Raw genomic sequence first — 21,289 nt, 5'->3', positions numbered from 1 at the left:
TATATAGAAAACTTGAAGTGTAAAGTGAGTGAGATTCCTTTATGGATTTCTGTAACAAAGAGAAATTAATTTCAGGTAAGTCACAGAAATTAATATACTAGTAATATGTTAAAGGACTAGCCAACAATGATCCTGGCCGAGCTGCTATCAGAGGATAACAGCACAGACATTGGTATGTCAGAGTGCTGATTAATGGGAGGATGTACGAGATGGAATTTGTGTCATGTTTTGAAGGAATTAGACCGATTAGGTAGAATGTTGTAGATTTATTATTTAGATTTAATTTGTATTTTAAAATGCTATGTTTACTTGATAAATACAATATATAGAATTGTTCTTGTGTCTCATCAAGACTAAATGCATTTTTGTAAAGAGTGAATGAAATTAGAGTAATAAAATAAGTACAAAAAAGATGTAAAGAAATGTGATTCTTTTATAAGTATTCGTTGAAGGTCAATATCATGATAGGAAGGGAAATAAAAGATGTGATTCCCATTGAACTTTTCTGGTCACTGGTAAATCAAATTCTATAGGCATGGGAATCTGTGGAGATGATATCTGGATATCACAAATAAAAATGCTAATTTTATTTCTATGTCCCTGCTTAAAGATGTTTCTGTAATAATTAAGCAGTTATATCTGACAGAAACAAATGGGGGAAATTTAAATGGGAACCTTAGAGAAAGATTAGTCCTGTAAGTCATTCTCTGATCCCGAGAACACTGATATTAAGAAATGTACTTTTCATTGTTACAGTATAATGCTGTTGTTCTGTCAGTGTGTAATACTGGGAAAGAATTTGGATAAATGTTGAAGACATTGTTGACGGCAATGTTTGGCAAATTAAACTCGAAGGTGCACCAGGCTTTTATTTCACTAATCACTAACTGGCAGCTTTATTGTATAACTAGGCTGCATGTACATGCAAGTTTTCATTGAGAAAAATATGTCAAAAAAGCATGTGTTTTAAAAGAGAAATTAAGCAACCCCCCCAGCATCAGTTCTGTAAGGAAGCAAGTAGACACAATAATACCTCCAAGGAAGCACACACCAGTTTCTGTTGTGTTTTCAGTACTAAAATGTTCAGTTTTTCAAGTTTTATCTCTCTCTCTCTCTCTCTCTCTCTCTATCTCTTGCTCACTCACTCTAATTGTCTAGCTTTCTACCTTATTTGTTAACCAGGTAAATGAGTTGGTGTTAACACAAATGGACAGTTTTCAGCCATGACCAGGTTCACATGACAATAATGTAACAGAGAGCAATAATATACAACTGAAATATCAACTCAGAATATAGAAAACAGAAATAAAACCTAGTGAACAAAATCATACAGGAATAACATATAACATACAGAAATAATAGCTCATATAACAACAATGGCATACATATCACAGAGAAAAAAATGCATAATGTATGTAAAAAATAAAAATGACTTCTTTCTCTCAACTAGAAATAAATTGCATAATGTATGAGAACAGTAAAACTAATTTCTTTGTAAACAGAATATGCATAACATAAATATTCCTACCTTGTGACCACACCTTTGTACTCTAAGTGCTCTTTTAGTACTTACATCATCTTCTTTTGTTCCACCCCAAAAATTGGTCCCACCAGCGTAGCTTGGAATGTTTAAAACAGCGATCCCTTGGAGACTGGGAAGAGGAATGTATTGCCCATCACACTGAAACACATCAAGTGTAAAGTTAAGTCATTTCTTTTTCTAGTATAAAGCACCAATTCCAAACACAGTACATCTAAATGCTTAATCAAAATCTTTAAAACTGTAAAGTTGGCCGAATTCAACAAGCAATATGCCTATACTTTTTCTATGGAATTACTGTTCATCGGGGCCAAGCGTAAGTCCTAGTTGTGGAACAAACAGCACATACATAAATCCACGATGCTTTCAGGTTATACATTATTACCTTGCTTATATGCTAAGTATATCATTTTGTATATATCCCCTACAGTTTATTGGTACTTGGCATAGGTTCTGTAATTTTTTTGTTGTTTTTATTTTTATTTGTAAGGTATTTTACAATTATTGAAAATATGTTGCATCTCTCTCTCTAGAACTGTGGTGGTGCTGCTGCGGTAGCATTGTCGCCTCACAATAAGACGTTGTCCTGTTCGATTCTCAGCTAAAGCGTCTTCTGTGTGGAGACATGCGTGAATGGGCGTACCTTAGTTGAAGGTTGTGCGTCAGGGCTGGCAACTCAACACGTAAAAATCTACTGCCAATCATTAGCGGACCGGAGTTCTGCTGTGGTGACCCCCTAACCGGGAAAAGCCGAAAGATGCAACAACATGTTGCATCTCTCTCTGTAGTTAACATTCAAAATAGCCAGAAATGTAACTGCCTATATGCACAGTGTTTCTACAAAAAATACCTAGTAAAACATCAGGGTGTTTGCTGTAATATGTTACAAGATAAAACCATCAATGCTGCTGTTTTCTTTCTCTGTCTCCTTCCAAACGTTACACAATTGTTCTTGTAGAAAACTGTAGCATAGTCTGGGTGCTGTGCAAACTAAAGTGACAATGATTCCTAAAGATTAAGAATATAAAAATAAGCACTTTAGAAAGCAGACAATGAAATAACCCTTATAGATATAAAAGGTCATGTGCTTAAATCACACTTGCCCAGGTATATTAGCTCAAACTGGAATTTGCTCATTTTTTTTTTGTTTGACTGTATATACTCACACATTATTTAGCTGTGGGTGGTCCGAGGTCAGAGCACCTTAGAGAGGGTATAAGTGATTGCTTTGTTTTCAAGGTTCAGTAACTTTGGAGTGAAAATAATAAGAGTATGGAGGGGATGTAGGGTAAGTCTTTCACATGGGGGATAGGCAGGTTGCAGGGGGCTTGCCCCTGCAATTTTTTTTTAATATAAAACTTGCTTGTAAGGTAAAGAGTACACATATTATGAGACACACCATAAGAAACTCTTGGAGTTTGGAGACTTGGAGGCTCCACACTGTAAGAGGAGCAATCTCCCAACTGTAACCTAAGTAACGCAGGATCGACTAACGACCTGGGCACTGGAGGAGTTGATGAGGGAGGTACGGACTGAGTGTCTGACACTGGTGTGCTACCCTGGGAAGATGGAGGTGATCTGTCCTCCTACAGTGCTGGTGCCTAGCTGTAACAGAGTGATTAATGGCATGCAAGGTACAGGTCAGGAGCATGCAACTAGATCTGCCAAGATGGGCTCACATGATAATCTTCATGCGGCACATGCGGGAATGCACACACTCAGGCTCTTATTTCCATCAGAAAGCAAGGTACCTAACTTTAATATAAAACATGCTTACATTTTTGTTGACACAGTAGTGTAGTAACATTGTAGTTTATGTCTTTTTTGAATAAAAAGCATATAATATCTTAGTTATAAATTACTTCACAAGAGGGGTGCACCACTCCAAAAGTCTACACTGCAAAGTAAGCCACTGTGTGGAAAAAGTTTTAGCTCCATTAATATAACATATGAGTTGTAAATGGTCTATACCCTTAAAGTCATCACTGAAGGAAAGTAAGTTGAAAGATGTGTGCATACATGAAAGCTTCAAAGTCACTATTAGTCTAGTACTAAATGCTGCAGGAATCCCTTACCAACAACCAAAGATGCTTTCATAGTTTTTGCTTCATGGTCAATGAACAATTACATTCACTGTGTAGCAGAAATATGTATAAATCAAAGCAGAGTAAGCATCTTAAAAGTTTCTTACAATTAATATGCATAAAGGATTGTTTTAATAAATGAGACTCACTTTTGGAAGACATCTTTGCCTGAAACGTGACAGCTAGCAACAGGCCAAGTACTTAAGAAAAGACTCCAGATATACAAGCTGATCAAAACATTAGTCTGGTGACAGATACAATTGCAAAGAATACCTAGAAAACAAACAGCCTTAAGGCCTGGTACTGTGTGCTACTGCATAAAAAAGTGTAAACTTTTTTTAATGGTGATTTGTATAGTATGCTTTCTCAAGTCAATGGAGCTACGGATTATATCTTCTACTAAACCATGGAAGAATCACTGGTCTGAATGAAAAGGCTTGCCTGATTTGCCAAGTTTCCTTTTAACGTAGAACAAATTGCAAAATTATTCTTCTTCTCTATAGACATATTGTACACATTGTGTTAAACATTCATTCTATTAACTTAATACAAGCCCATCGCTCACTATATCAGCAAATTATCTGGCCTCAGATTGAAAGACAAGGTACAAGTTGTGAAGGGATGGTTCTCCAAGAAATCCACTGAGAAGAAGACAATCCCAAGATTCACAAATGACTATACATTAAGGTAGCAGAACACAAAAGCAACTGCACACCAAGCTACCAAATGGCAGACAAGACATCTGCAAATGAGCACCCAGCATAAATATGACTGATAAATTTACAGACAGCATGTGTTCCATGATTACCTTCAACAATATAGATACTATTCGGTCACAAACATGTACTGTTACGAGGACGTCTAATACAGTGTTAATTGCTGCTTGTAAGTTCCTAATCATCTCAGCCAACACACACACACACACACACACACACACACACACACACACACACACACACACACACACGCACACACACACACACACACACACACACACACAAAATAAGATATTATTCATCATTTCTGCCCCTTAAAACTATTAATGTAGGAGCATAATGGTGCCGTAACGCCACCCATGTGCACATGTAAATATGTAACTCCACCCATGTGCACATGTAAATATGCAACTCCATCCATGTGTACATGTAAATATGCCCCACAGCTCTGCTCCCATGCAACGTACAGTATAAAATAGTCACACACTCTCCATTCACATGCTCAGTGTACAGCTGGCACAGCAGTGCCGTTGGCATGCATGAGCACCAGTAAGTGGAAATCACAGCTCTACAGACCAGTTCCAGAATGTAGGTTTGCAGGATTTTATGTTTGTGATGTCTGAATGCCCTTATCAGATGCAAATGATCTGCAATATGGAGGGATGTAACTTTGCAGTATTTTATATGCTTTTGATGTCTCAATACAATGCTTTTATCAGACGCAAATAATTTACAGTATGAAAGAATGGATAACAAGCTCACAGCTGTTTAACAAGGATTTGAAGGACTTTGGTCACTGTTGAACACTAGGCTGAAAAGAATGAGCCACAATATATTTAGCCATCCCTTACATGGCACGCCGTAGAGTGCAACTTCACATAAACTAGTGTGCACATAGAAAATGCAGCAAAATAGGATACATTGTATAGGTCTGCTATGCATCCACAGCATACCCTCAGAGTATAATGTGTATTTATATACAAAAGAGCACATGCGCACCTTGCAGTATTTCCTCAACTTATGTGTTTTACATTACAGCAGTAAAATTATTGATGAAATAACAGACATCTGTGCCTTTAATCCAATGTGTCCTGTTCCATATTTAAGCAGATCTTCACAATCTGCACTACTGTGCACCTTATGATTTAAAACCCCACTCTGGATATGACCTACATCGTTTTACATCATGGATGCACAGATGGAGAGCTGTGCTCATGTGATCCACTTCCCTAAATATCACCCGTGAACTTTACATGTAGAGCCAAACTTTACACTGTCAGTGTGGATAAATGATAATCTAAGTGTTCCATAGTGCAATTGGTTGATTCTGGTTTTCACAGTTGCTTTATTCAGTGATGCAAGTGAGACATCCTTCGTATTGAACATGGAGCAATAAACAGAAGGTGTCTTTCAATCTACCCATTAAACTGCTGTAATAACCTAGCTAATGTTCATTCTAAGCTGAGATAAGAGTATATGCTTTAGCAGTTGTGTAGTGCAATACGCCCAAAACCTAAACTACTGCTAAAACTTAGCAAATATCTGTTTTAAGCTGAGAAGAAGGGAAGCATATTACGGGGCTTCTGGTTTTACAAGATTATCAGACAGATTCAGAGATTATGCTTGTATTAGTGAATAAGAGGATGACATTCACATATAATCTGCCCTACTGTGGAGTCGAGTGATCATCTATCTTTTAATAGTGGTGGCAACTACTACTAATGCAGACTGTCCTTGTTGTACAGTTAAGTGTGCAAGTCAGGATGTTACTGATGTGCGTGTAGCTGATGTATGTGTTATGCGTGCTTAACATATTTATCATATATCTTACAAACATTGCAAAAAAAACATTGTTGCTACATGGAATATGTTTAACAATTAAAAAATGTTATAGTCAGGAATACTGAAGAAGATTCTCTGCTTTGCCAGCTGCAGGAATGTAACACCTTCTGCAACCTTAAAACAGCCACTGACAAAGCTTTAACTCCCAAAAGTACAACTATTTCAGAAAGCATCTAGCAAAACTGGACATCCCTGCTTGACTGATCTTTCAGTGGAAGTAAGACCGCAGCAAGCACTCAGTCCTTCTAAATTAAGTTCACATGCTTTCTTCTAATAGGGAATAAATGCAATTAATTTAGGGATACTGGACAGCCCATTAAAAAGAATAGGAATCTCCTACGTTGTCATTTTTTTTTTGTAATTATGAGATAAAAGGCCAAAGATTTAACATCTATGTAGACAGAATTTCTTATAAACATGTATGAAAGTTTTTTATGCAATCTATTTTAAGAATATCTAATGTATCATATGTCAGCATCTTATCTGTTGCTATTAATTCTGTTTCATTTCCTTCCATACATTTTCCTTGTACTGTTTTACTGAGTACCCAGGCTGTGGTTGAATAGGGCCTTGAGGGAAGTCCATCTTCCCAGTTAAATAAACAAACAAATGAATAATAAATAAACAAACACATGAATAAATAATAAACATTAAATCTGCAGACATGCGACCTGTGCATGTAAGTGTGAAATGACTCATTTCTCATTTTTAACTCAGCACTTTCATTAAAACTGGATCAGATTTTCAGAATTACTGAACCATATATTAAAAAGCTAAAAATAAAGATCAACTGTTCTCAGATGTTCTCTGCTGTGTACAATGAGAAATTTGATAGCATAAGACAGCCTTTTACAGCTGGCTTTGTGGGACAGCATTTCACTGTTGAGGTCTTTTCATAACAGAACACACTGAACAAAGAATATTTATTTATAGAATCAGGGCAGCACATTCATGCAGCCGATGGCCTAGATTCTCTATGCGATGTTCTCGGTCTACCAGAAAGCAGATATAATTACATGTCGGTATTAGCAGCCAACAGAAACCTGCAGCCTTTTATGCCACTCAGGAGGTTAGCAAATACAGACTTCAATAAGCATCCTTGCAAAGTCAAGCACTGTACCGGTGGCCTGAGGATTTTATTTTACTACAGCTTGTGTTTAAGATCAACAGCCCCACTGATATTACTAGGTCACCACTGCAAACATTTTATTACAGAAGTCACAACCAAAACTCATCACACTGTACACCTCTACAAATAAGATCTTTGCAAATCAAACCCATACAGTTTTCATAAGGCCACTGATAATCGGTTTTGCTGCAGTCATCCACCAATAGGTAAAGTTCTAGGAAAGATGCCCACTGAAGGGGCATTAAGATTTATGGCAGGTGACACTGTGGCATAATATCATACACAATTAAAAAGAATACGGCATTCTACAATCTCTACCTCAGAATTATGTCTTCATTAGAGCCACAATGAATGGTTCAATTATTTTCTAAAACAGACAAACTGGTCTGGCGTACAGCCTCTTTGATGATCATGTACCTAACACCTAAAACAGCAAGTACTTTGAAGTTATGGTTCAAAAACTCACAGCTTGCAAGTATTTAAAATGCAGAGCATACGTACAAAGAGTTTGCTGGGAGGCACAAACAGTACTCTAGTCAAGCTGAAACAAGGGGCTGAGAAAGTATTCTAAGGCTCTAGCCACAACAAAACTGCACCCCCCCCCAACATGCTTCATGATTAACCTGTTCCAAACAGAGAATTAATTATTTATCATTAGGTAACCATTTATATAGCTAGAGATGGTGAAGGCTAAGAGACAGGCAATATTAGCATAATTTGCACTTTAACATTAAAGATGTTTTTGTGGTGAGGGGAACTTATTAATCAGTTAAAGGCATAGCAGGATGTCAAACAATGCTACAAACGTAGAAGGAATATTCAAGAAAGTGCAGGACACTTGAGAGAGAGACATTTTTAAGAGATGTTTATTGCGAAAGACAGATAAAACAGCTTACAAACCTGTGAACTTCAAAGGTTCAACCAAAGCTGCTTGCAATGTTTAGTGTAAAGAGCTTTGCCAAACTCTGATTTACACACAGTTTAGTTCACATGCATGTTAAAACTGTATTTTTCCATGGAAGCAGGATGAAGATGATCATTACGTTTGTCAGCTATTGGACTGCAAACTATTTTTCCCTAACATCGTTCAGGTACAGACATTATATAAATTCTATTCCTTTCTTAACAATTACCTTTTCTACTGAAATGATTCCATTAATTTAACTTTGGCTTGTTAAGTTGCACTTTTGAGGCATTAGTATGTTGTTGTTTTACAGCTTAAGATATACAGTGAACTAAAGTATCAGTATATATCACATGTCTTACAGAGAACACAGTCAAAGGCAGAAGCCAAGTTTTTTTATACAGCTGCACCATTATAGGCGCTCCATGGTTAAAAAGTGACTTTATTTTTGCTTGGTCACTAACACTATCACTGAATGAGTCAGAAGGTGAGTATGCTACAACCATCTATAGCATACTGTTTAGTTATCTACGTTTTTACAGACATGCTACCCATCTGTTAGGAGTGGTGGATGAACTGGGACTATCTATATAGGTTAGCCACTAATGGACTGCAATGCAAAGGACAAGAATGAATTTGTATGGGTTTATTATGTCCTGAAAAAAGAATGGGAATCGTTACATAAACCCCAAAGGAGGAAGGCCTTACCCAGCATGGGTCACCTTACGGTATATGTATGAAATTCCACTTGACCTAATTACATTTTATTTTGTACATCTGCTGGAGAACATTGTATCATCATGGGAGGTACACAAAATAAATCAGTTTATGTGCCACACATTACTTATAATTTCTGCTGCTTATCCTGGGAACCATACTTTTTCAACAAGTGAAATAAATTAATTACAAAAGCAGCTCAACGTTCAACCAAGGCACGCCCGTTTACGCATGTCTTTCGAACCCCCGCACAACCGCGGGGAGGACATGCAGACTTCTGTGTGGAGTCTGCATGTCCTCCCCGTGGTTGGGTGGGCATTCGAAAGACATGTGTAAATGGGCGTGGCTTCGTTGAAGGTCGAGCTGGCACCTCGGCGTTCGTGAAAATCTACTGCCAATCATTAGCGGACCGGAGTTCCGCTGTGGCGACCCCTAACCGGGAAAAGCCGAAAGACAACAACAACAACAAAAGCAGCTAAGTATGATGTTCTCCCCACAGTGTCTGGCAGCATGAGAAAATGAAAACAACTAACACTGTGTGTGAAGCAGTCTGAAGCAGGCATGTGTTCAGACACTACAATTTACATGTTACACTGACGAGTAAGAGGCTGATTCATATTTGGCAGTAAGTGTTCGTAAGCCGTGATATTTATACTTCAAATGAATGCAAAATGAATATCAAAAAGTCATGTTTTTGCAGCTGTTTTGTGTCAGCTGTTCTTTAACCCCAGCTTCAAAGAGGTCACTATGGTATATGTATAATTTACTAGCTCCCACTATGACAGGTTTTATGATAACATGGAATACACCATAAGTATGTGCAGCGATGGAAAGAAGAAAGTACGCAGATGCCATTGGCTCACAGAATAGGTGTAAAGAGAAAACACGCAATGGATACAACAATCCTCATTTGCCAGTGAGGATACCATTCATTCCCACTTGCTTGAGCAAAACATATGTACTTTCTTCAGAGATACTGGTTAATATATTTTTTATCCCCCTGAGCTACCCCCCTCTCCCGGTCTATATACTTTATTCTACCTTTTTCATTACTCTTGTGTATGCCTGCCCCTCATCTTAAAATCTTAGAACTCTCTCACCCACTTGTTCCCCATGCTGTCCAGCTTTTCCTTATAAGAGGTGAGGAGTAACACAACTTTGAAAAGTACTTTACATAAAGCGAGTTGTTGATTATGCTTGTAGTTGTATTATAATTATCTTCACACTTATCCATGTTATGGTGTGCTTATCTCATACATATAGTACCACAAATGAACTCTCCTGATTGTATCCCTCTGCATCATACTTGGACTTTTATTAGCATATAGGTTTTGCACTAAATATTAAGTTTTAGACTTAAAACTTTTGTCCTGTAGTTAATGTATTTTGTAAAGTCTGCTTTTTGCATTACCCTATTACTTCAAAGCATTTTATAATTTATTGTTATGTTTTTGATACAAATATCTTATTTTGACCACCTTGGCCTGGGACATGGCTGAAAAGGGTCCTCAGAACAGTCCATTTACCCAGTTAACAACCTTCAAATAAAAATAAATAAAATCATCAGACGTTCTCAATACAGTAAAAAAAGGAAAATCATTATGGGAATTTTAACAAAAATAAAACAAAGGTACGAAGTTGTACTGCAAGTGATCAAGTTATAGGACAGTCATCTGTATTCTGTATGTGGAGTATAGTGAGTACCCATCTCATTCTTACATCAGAATGTCGTATCACTTCCTTAAGCATGATAACAATATCAGAATAATGTAAACCATAGTAAGAGCAACGTGGTGTGTAATCTGTGAGACTGTTATTTTAACTAATGTAAAATACCAGATAGGTTCAGTGGCAAAAACCTGTTAAAGCTCTGACTGCGGCCCAGGCAACCTGAGGTCAACCAGTAGCTCAGGTGCTTCATGGACCTGGCAAGGAGGATGGGCAAGTCCATCCTGGTGGAGGGGCAGAATGAGCCACATGCACCTAAAAGCCTTTAGTGAAAACTACTAAATATGCAGCTGGGGGGGGGGGGGTTGTTGCAGATGTGTAGTGCCATCAAGTCAAAGTATGAGGTGCACTAGAGCATGCAGTTGTATAGGGAAAGAACATTACCCCCACAGTGATGTACACTGTGTGTACCCCCGACCAACCAAAACCAGATGATGGATTAGGATAGAAAGAAATGTGAGGTCACAAGCAACCTTCATGGCTGTCTAAATGATGTTCTCCAAGGACGGCTCTCACCCTTGTGGTTATGGGGATGACCCCATCACAAGGGAGTGAATGGGCACATGTCCAATTTGAGCAGACTTTATAATCAGGAAACATGTGGGGCAAAATGGACACAAGAAAAGTTTCAATTCTACCCCTAGGCATAATGGTTAGAATTCACCTTGGCTTGGGTCATTCTACCTTTTTCATTACTCTTGTGGAAGGGCCAAGACTCCATTAAGGTCTCATTATGCCAGAGGTCTACTGGTAATGATGGTGGGGGGCTGTAACATTTTATGTCAGTCCTCCAGCCCCTCCCCTGGGAAGCAACATGATAAGACCAGGAACAAAGATGAACAATGTACTAAGAATTGAAAACTCTCCCCCATAAATAGGATGTGCGTCATTTAGTATATGTGAAAATTAAACACAGTGGGGTAGAAGAAACCAGCACTAATGCGTGTTCCACACTTAGTGACTGCAGGGAAATGGTAGGAGGATCATGGTTAATACAACTGGCAGTAATGTTCACTAGCCACGTCACAGTACTGAAACATGCCCAAGATATGTAAAATACCACCAAATTATAAGAAAGTTACAGGGCAACATTTAATGAAGACTGTAGACTTTTCAGGGGTGAACTCAAAACAAGACAATTTAACTGACATCAAAAAGCGGGAGGACAGAAAGCTTTGATGAGTTACAATAGCTTGATCAGGTCAGTGACCAGAATTAAATTTCTCTCTGTATGTACATATATTTCTATATGCAGTACATATCTCTCTCTCTCCTCCCTCTCTGTATGCACATATATTTCTATATGCAGTACATCTCTCTCTCTCTCCTCCTTCTCTGTACAGGTATACTTCACTGTATTGAAAGTTCACATAACTGAAACTTAAATGATCAAGATGAGAAGACCGAACCCTCACAGTTCCAAAATTCAAAACGAATTATCACTCACACAACACTCCGAGCCTCTGAATGCAGATCATGGTACAGTGAGGATCGGGAAATTTACCCTTTCAGCACTTTAACATGATCTTGGAGTTGGTATATATAATCTGCAGGGGCTGTTTGTAGAGTTTGCCTTCTTGCAAAAGCATAAAACAAGTTAGATTTTTTGTGCTGAAATGCAGCAGGTAGTGTTTCGTTGTTTTGAATTTTGGAATAGTAAAGGTTCTGTCTTGTGCAATTTTGGTCTTATCGTCACAATTGTTTAAGTTTTGGTTATGCAAACTTTCAGCACAGCGAAGTTGACCATCTGTACATACATACAGTGAGGTAAGTCCCCGAAGACATCTTTTTAAGGTATTTTTTTTAATGAACATTTTTATTATTTTTATTTATTTCTTTTTTATTATTTATTTAACATTTGTTAACCAGGAAAGTCCAACTTGGAACAAAGCCAGTTTTCAGAGGAGGCCCGGGTCACAACTACTACAATAACATGGGTACACATGCATTAATATAAAAGAAAACAAAACATAGTAACATTTCTGTCATATAGAATAACACATTGTTCATGCTTAACAATCATAATTCACTCTGACATTATATAAATTGTTCATTTTATACTCCAGCTCCACATTCACAAAACACTGAGGAAAGGAGTAACTCTCCAAGAGAGGGCAACACGATCTTAAGCAATCTTTGTTTTTGGTCTAATCACACTGAGAAGATGATTTTTGGGAATTAAAATTTGAGGAGACAAGGGGCAGCCTACATATGTATATATAAATGTATACATGTTTATAAATACATATATGTGCAAGTATATGAATATGCATGCTTTCGTCATGCTCCAAACTGCAGAACTACATTGCGATGAGAAAACATCAACAACAAAAAAAACCCACTAGAATACAAGCATATGAAAATCAGAAATGAGCAGTAACAGGAGTCAAGCAGCAGGCACAAGACTGCCTCTTTGTTTTACACGCTGTCAATAACTTTGAAATGGAATTAATTAACATACAGAAATAGGTAGACCATTTTCCTGTCAAGCATATATAGTACACATAAAGATACAGATATATATCTAAAAAACATGTAGAAGGTTTTTCATTTGGCTTAGTCATGTTTTCTGTTTGTGGAACCACTTTCTTTGAGCCAAGGTACAAAACAATCTTTTGGTTGTGAGATATTGGAATACATGCTGCTTATATGAAAAATGTGTTTGGATTGTAGGAACTGGTAATGTGTGTCGCTTGTGCAAGGATTTGTCATTTGCAATGCAACACATACTTTATAGAAAACTGCATGCTTTGCTGAATTACTCAAAGCAAGTTAGCTGCATGAAGCTGATGCATTAGAAATTCAACAGGTTAAAAGTACTCTTATCCCTAACACAAATGCACACAAATACTACATTAGCAGTATCCCACTCCCTACCGACACTATAGTTTAGTAGTACTCCCCTGACATGTAACTAACACAAATACTATATTAGCAGTATCCCACTCCCTGCTGACACTATAGTTTAGTAGTACTCCCCTGACATGTAACTAACACAAATACTATATTAGCAGTATCCCATTCCCTACCGACACTATAGTTTAGTAGTACTCCCCTGACATGTAACTAACACAAATACTGTATTAGCAGTATCCCACTCCCTACCGACACTATAGTTTAGTAGTACTCCCCTGACATGTAACTAACACAAATACTGTATTAGCAGTATCCCACTCCCTACCGACACTATAGTTTAGTAGTACTCCCCTGACATGTAACTAACACAAATACTATATTAGCAGTATCCCACTCCCTACCAACACTATAGTTTAGTAGTACTCCCCTGACATGTAACTAACACAAATACTATATTAGCAGTATCCCACTCCCTACCGACACTATAGTTTAGTAGTACTCCCCTGACATGTAACTAACACAAATACTATATTAGCAGTATCCCACTCCCTACCGACACTATAGTTTAGTAGTACCCCCTGACATGTAACTAACACAAATACTATATTAGCAGTATCCCACTCCCTACCGTTAGTAGTACTCCCCTGACATGTAACTAACACAAATACTGTATTAGCAGTATCCCACTCCCTACCGTTAGTAGTACCCCCCTGACATGTAACTAACACAAATACTACATTAGCAGTATCCCACTTCCTAGCGACACTATAGTTTAATAGTACTCCCCTGACATGTAACTAACACAAATACTGTATTAGCAGTATCCCACTCCCTATCGTTAGTAGTACTCCCCTGACATGTAACTAACACAAATACTGTATTAGCAGTATCCCACTCCCTACCGTTAGTAGTACTCCCCTGACATGTAACTAACACAAATACTGTATTAGCAGTATCCCACTCCCTACCATTAGTAGTACTCCCCTGACATGTAACTAACACAAATACTGTATTAGCAGTATCCCACTCCCTACCGACACTATAGTTTAATAGTACTCCCCTGACATGTAACTAACACAAATACTGTATTAGCAGTATCCCACTCCCTACCGTTAGTAGTACTCCCCTGACATGTAACTAACACAAATACTGTATTAGCAGTATCCCACTCCCTACCGACACTATAGTTTAATAGTACTCCCCTGACATGTAACTAACACAAATACTGTATTAGCAGTATCCCACTCCCTACAGTTAGTAGTACTCCCCTGACATGTAACTAACACAAATACTGTATTAGCAGTATCCTACTCCCTACCGACACTATAGTTTAATAGTACTCCCCTGACATGTAACTAACACAAATACTGTATTAGCAGTATCCCACTCCCTACCGTTAGTAGTACTCCCCTGACATGTAACTAACACAAACACTATATTAGGCAGTATCCACTGTACTGATTTCAGTACAACTTATTTAGAAGGGGGGTAGCTTTTTTTAAATTTTTTTTTTCGCACTTTACTGCATGATGATGTCAGCTCATCAGGGCAGCCAGTCGGAATGGACTGCGCATGTATTTCCGGCCGTTTCAAATGCGTTTTCAAGCGGGAGGATTCATTCAAGCATTATGGACTTACACGAGCGGGAGGATTCATTCACGAGCGGGAGGATTCATTCAAGCATTATGGACTTACACGAGCGGGAGGATTCATTCAAGCATTATGTTGGTCGAAGCATTATGGACTTTATTTAGAAGGGTCTTGCAGCCGAGGTGAGTAATATAAAGAGAGAGAGAGTGTGTGTGTGTGTGTGTGTGTGTGTGTGTGTGTGTGTGTGTGTCATTAAAAGAGAGAAAAGAACAGGATGAGAGTACGATATGAATGTCTTACTTGGGAACAAGTGGTATGGGAGGAGTCAAAAAAGAAGGACCTGGGAAGAGGATAGTAATGGTGGCTAGATGAGAGATAAATCAAGGTAACTTTCGGTAAACAGCACATTATGGTGACAGTGATAGGCATCTGGAATTAATTCAGAAGCAGATATTAGTTTCATCAATGGAGTCATTCAGAACTGCTTGAGACAGAACAAGAAAAGGCCAAGGCAAATCTAGGGTAGAGGCAGCAGGTAGCTGTAACCCTGAGACAGACTTGACTGACCACTGGTCTTCTGTCAAAATCTTGTTTTATCTGTGTGTTTGTAGGTCAAAACAGGCTTGCAGTAAATGCAGACCCATCAAATTAGTATACATTACATTAAATAATACAATATAAAACAATTTGTAAGACTGAAAGTAAATGACAGAACAGAATACTCTCTGGTTTTACTGACTTGATTTTTAAAAGAAACTACAAAAAGTCTTGATTTTTTTTCAGCACCAACTTCCCTGCACATTGTCTCTCTAGCACATACCAGGACTTTCCCTGGCAGGCCACATTTGGTGACTGGATGCTGTCTTCTGACTGATGGAATTGAGTAAGCATGTTAGGGAAGAATCTTGAGAGTTGAACCCTCAAGACGGCAGTTTTGTTTACAGAATGGCCTTTAACCTTTCTCTCCATGTAAAATGAAGATGCATGCAAAGCTGTAAATATACTGTGTGTGTGTAAATGCCCCAGGTGGGATGTACTGGTGATTACTCACGGTGGTGTGGTAGGGAATACCTCAGGCTTGAACCCTGTACCTTGTATGCAGGTGTTAAAGACCTGAATTCCCTACCCACCACCATTTGTAAAAAAATTGCAGATTTTTGCCTCATATTTGATCTGATCAATATCTGTATCGTATCTGTGGTTTTTAAATATTGCAATGCTTGAAATTTGATGGTGCAGTGGTAGCAATGTAGCATTGATGTCTCACAGCTGTAGGTTCTTGGGTTTGGTTCTTGGCTGGGGTGCCTTCTTTGTGGGGGGGTCTGTATCTTCTCCCTGTGTTTGTGTGGGTTTGCTTTTGTGTCCTCCCATGTTACAAAGACACGTCTGCATTATTTTTTCCTGGGCCTCTGCTGAGAATTGTTTTTTTTTTTTGTTCCAAGTCAGACTGTCCTGATTAACAAATTGACAAGCATTTAAATTTCAGACTTCAGGTTTCTGAATATTTACTTCCTTACATATTTGATGGTGCAGTGGCAGTATTGTTGCCTCACAGCTATAGGTTTTCTGGTTTGATTCTTGGCTAGGGTGCCTTCTGTGTGGAGTCTGCATCTTATCCCTGTGTTTGTGACATAGTAAAACAACTTTTTATTCTAGCAATAAATATATACTAACACAACCTTTTTTATAGCAATTTTTTTAAGTTTATGACTATTTGAAATTTGTCCTTATTTTTGGGACTGTAATACCGTTATTGGCTTTGTCCAGGTTTTTTGTGCTAAGGTTGACAGCTATGGCAAGAACTGAATTCACTGAATATGTTTGAGGGCTGTATTCCCTCATTACTGGGTTTGTCCAGGTGTTTTGTGCTAAGAGGTTGACAGTTATGGTGACAACTGAATTCATTAAATGATAGCCATTTAAGTTTCAGTCTTCCTCTCTTTCACAAAGCAGGTGATTTGGCATAGTGGTATGTTGTTCTGACTATTTTGCACAGTGACCTTGGCAGTAAAATGTATGATGGTAACACAGCATTTTATTCTAGCAGCTTTCGAAGATTATACAAGCAATGTTTAATGTGTTCCTGTTTTTGCCCTTTGACCCAAATAAATTTGGCTTTTTCCAGACTTCTTGTGCTGAAGTTGAGATGTAGTTGAGTATTGCGTAGATTTTACAAGGAGCTGAGAGCTGCAGGGGAAGAGAAGTTTAGTGCTGATTATGCTAAGTCAGCTCCCACATTGCTAGTAGCACAAAATGTTGTGTACTTGCTTTTAATGCAGAAGGTTGTTAGTTCTATTCCCCGTAAAGAGTGAATGCTGCTGTACTGAAAGTTAAGACACTAACTATGATCCTGTTATCAGTTTGCCATCCATTTCCTATTGCAATATTACTAGCTTATTATTAATGTAATTTAGGCAATTTATTCCTCAGGGGCATCAGACACTTTATTTTTCGATGAAGTCATGAAATATAAAGGTGATTGCTAGCAGCAACCTCTTCATTAGTTAGATTTATTTAACATGGAATTATTTAGATGACTTTTTTTACTACTTCAGAGATTGTGCATATTATTTACTGATAATGGTGGACTGAAAGTTTGACTAGACTTTTATGATGGAAATGTTCTGAATTGGGCAGTTTTGTTTCATTGTTTACTGGAAAAATGTTCAAAGCAATAGGAAGGTGTATCAAAGAGCACATGTATGTTTCATATGCAAGGGCCCTATGATTTAAAAGCAGCCCAGAATTAATTTTTATCTGCCACGGGTAAAATGTATCTTTCTTTGAATGTGGGTTTTAATGTTGTTTCAATGAATGTGAGTTTCAAGGGCAGAGAAGTTTTAATGCCAAGTTTGTTTAGCAGATGTCTTAGTGTTTGTGCTGTAAAATGCAAAATAAAACTTTCAAATGAAGTTCAAATCATCATAGAAGTAAATCAGTATGCACATTAGTGTTTATGGTAAATGTTGTGAAATAGCAAAGTAATGGATCATTGGAATGGCTGCAGGGGGAGGCTCCATTCGACCATGGTTTTGTGAGGGGGAAGGGCGGCAAACTTAGACAGCCCCAGCTGAACTATACCTCCCAACTGTCCAGATTTTCAAAGAATGAATAGATTTTTTGCTTCTTATTTTTGGTTTGTTCCTCAATTTGTGGTTTTCTGGCAAATGATTTAGGAATTAAGTCACTAAATAATGACACACTAGTTTCAGACTTTATAACCTTCAGAAAAATGCATGCTAAAATAAGACCTGTTCTATCAACTGTCCCAGTTTATACAAGAGCAATTTTTAGTACTGTTTATATGTTCCCTCAATATATTTGGCCTTGTCCAGATTTATTGCATTAACAGGTTGAGAGGTACATGCAAAAAAATAAATTGCTTTATAGAATTAGGCATAGCCAAACCTCAACTGTCCCTGATTTTGGCACAAAATGTTGCTCTTCCCCTAATGATCCCTCCACAAAATAGCAATTTTGGAAGAAAACATAGAGGGTTTACTTTACTTTTATAAATAACTGTAATGATCAGAGTTATACATTACTTTTATTTCAGAAATGCATGTAGATTCTCTAATTTTGTCAGCTGCTCAAAGTTCACTGTGCTCATATTAAAATGGTGTCCCTCCTTTGACAGGTTCCCAGCTGTATTGTCTGGCAATTTTATATTTTTGCATCACATTTTTGGTCCGTTTTTCATAAAATTGCAGTTTTCTGGCAAATTAGTGGCAAATTGTTAAAGACTGAAGTTAGAAAATAATGCAGACATTTCAGTTTCAGATTTCATACCTTTCAGAAAATTCGTACTGATGCAAGACCTACTACTATTCTATTATGTTTCTAAGTTTATAAGAGCAAAATTTAAAAAAAATGTCCTTATTTTTGGGCCTTTGCCTCAGTTTTATTTATGAGTTTGTTGCTGTAAGAGGTTGAGAGGTGTTGTGTGTGTGTGTGTGTGTGTGTGTGTGTGTGTGTGTGTGTGTGTGTGGTAGGTAGCATACCTCTCAACTGTCCACATTTTGCAGAATGTCCAGATTTTTGCCCCATATTTTTTGTCTGTTCCTCATAAATTTTGTGATTTTCTAGAAAATCATTGAAGGCTGAAGTTGCTAAATGATGACAGACATTTGAGCTTCAGACTTCATGTCCTTTAGAAAAATTCATACTAGCACAAATCCTGTTATTCTAGCAACTTTCTAAGTTCACGAGAACATTATTTAATATCTGTCCCTGTTTATTTTAGGCTTTGTCCATATTTCTTCTACTAAGAGGTAGGTAGGGGTGTGTGTGTGAATGAAACATCCTAGTTAGTGGTAGAAGGTTGTTAGTTATTTAGCTCAAAACCTGTACCTTAGTTACAGAAAACAAAAGCATAAAGTCTCTACCCCAACTACCATGCTGCATTTTTCAAAGAACTGATTTTCAGGTTCATTTTCAATTCAAGGAACCGAGTTTGAGTGAATTTATATTATATTACTGAAGAGGCATTACAGCGAATGCCTCTTCATCAACACTAAAAGAGCGAACCGTGAATTACGAGAATGGCCGTAGCTTGGCTGGGGAGGGGGGTAGCAGTTTGAGAGCTGTCAGTACAAATTTGAAAATCCTAGCTACACCCCTGAACACAAATACTATATTAGCAGTATCCCACTCCCTACCGACACTATAGTTTAGTAGTACTCCCCTGACATGTAACTAACACAAATACTACATTAGCAGTATCCCACTCCCTACTGACACTATAGTTTAGTAGTACTCCCCTGACATGTAACTAACACAAATACTGTATTAGCAGTATCCCACTCCCTACCATTAGTAGTACTCCCCTGACATGTAACTAACACAAATACTATATTAGCAGTATCCCACTCCCTACCGACACTATAGTTTAGTAGTACTCCCCTGACATGTAACTAACACAAATACTATATTAGCAGTATCCCACTCCATACCGACACTATAGATTAGTAGTACTCCCCTGACATGTAACTAACACAAATACTATATTAGCAGTATCCCACTCCATACCAACACTATAGTTTAGTAGTACTCCCTGACATGTAACTAACACAAATACTGTATTAGCAGTATCCCACTCCGTTAGTAGTACTCCTGACATGTAACTAACACAAATACTATATTAGCAGTATCCCACCTACCGACACTATAGTTTAGTAGTCCCCTGACATGTAACTAACACAAATACTGTATTAGCAGTATCCCACTCCCTACCACTATAGTTTAGTAGTACTCCCCTGACATGTAACTAACACAAATACTATATTAGCAGTATCCCACTCCCTACCGACACTATAGTTTAGTAGTACTCCTGACATGTAACTAACACAAATACTGTATTAGCAGTATCCCACTCCCTACCATTAGTAGTACTCCCCTGACATGTAACTAACACAAATACTATATTAGCAGTATCCCACTCCCTACCGACACTATAGTTTAGTAGTACCCCCTGACATGTAACTAACACAAATACTGTATTAGCAGTATCCCACTCCCTACCATTAGTAGTACTCCCCTGACATGTAACTAACACAAATACTATATTAGCAGTATCCCACTCCCTACCGACACTATAGTTTAGTAGTACTCCCCTGACATGTAACTAACACAAATACTGTATTAGCAGTATCCCACTCCCTACCACTATAGTTTAGTAGTACTCCCCTGACATGTAACTAACACAAATACTATATTAGCAGTATCCCACTCCCTACCGACACTATAGTTTAGTAGTACTCCCCTGACATGTAACTAACACAAATACTGTATTAGCAGTATCCCACTCCCTACCGTTAGTTTAGTAGTACTCCCTGACATGTAACTAACACAAATACTATATTAGCAGTATCCCACTCCCTACCGACACTATAGTTTAGTAGTACTCCCCTGACATGTAACTAACACAAATACTGTATTAGCAGTATCCCACTCCCTACCGTTAGTAGTACTCCCCTGACATGTAACTAACACAAATACTATATTAGCAGTATCCCACTCCCTACCGACACTATAGTTTAGTAGTACTCCCCTGACATGTAACTAACACAAATACTATATTAGCAGTATCCCACTCCCTACCGACACTATAGTTTAGTAGTACTCCCCTGACATGTAACTAACACAAATACTATATTAGCAGTATCCCACTCCATACCGACACTA

General features: G+C 37.9%; 1 protein-coding gene across 1 annotated transcript in view; it reads right to left on the bottom strand.

Annotated features, from left to right (window-relative positions):
• Positions 1-21,289, bottom strand: part of DGKH (diacylglycerol kinase eta) — a 1,992,493-nt gene that overhangs the window by 387,578 nt on the left and 1,583,626 nt on the right. The window contains exon 21 of the mRNA XM_044071702.1: positions 1,574-1,681. Within this exon, the coding sequence (XP_043927637.1) occupies positions 1,574-1,681 (108 nt within the window). The remainder of the gene's footprint in view (positions 1-1,573; positions 1,682-21,289) is intronic.

The sequence above is a fragment of the Protopterus annectens genome, chromosome 5.part0 (assembly GCF_019279795.1).
Source record: "Protopterus annectens isolate FY-2018-M chromosome 5.part0, PAN1.0, whole genome shotgun sequence".
NCBI classification, from domain to species: domain Eukaryota; kingdom Metazoa; phylum Chordata; order Ceratodontiformes; family Protopteridae; genus Protopterus; species Protopterus annectens.
The sequence above is the reverse complement of the archived record's forward strand: the minus strand, read 5'-3'. Positions and strand labels throughout refer to the sequence as shown.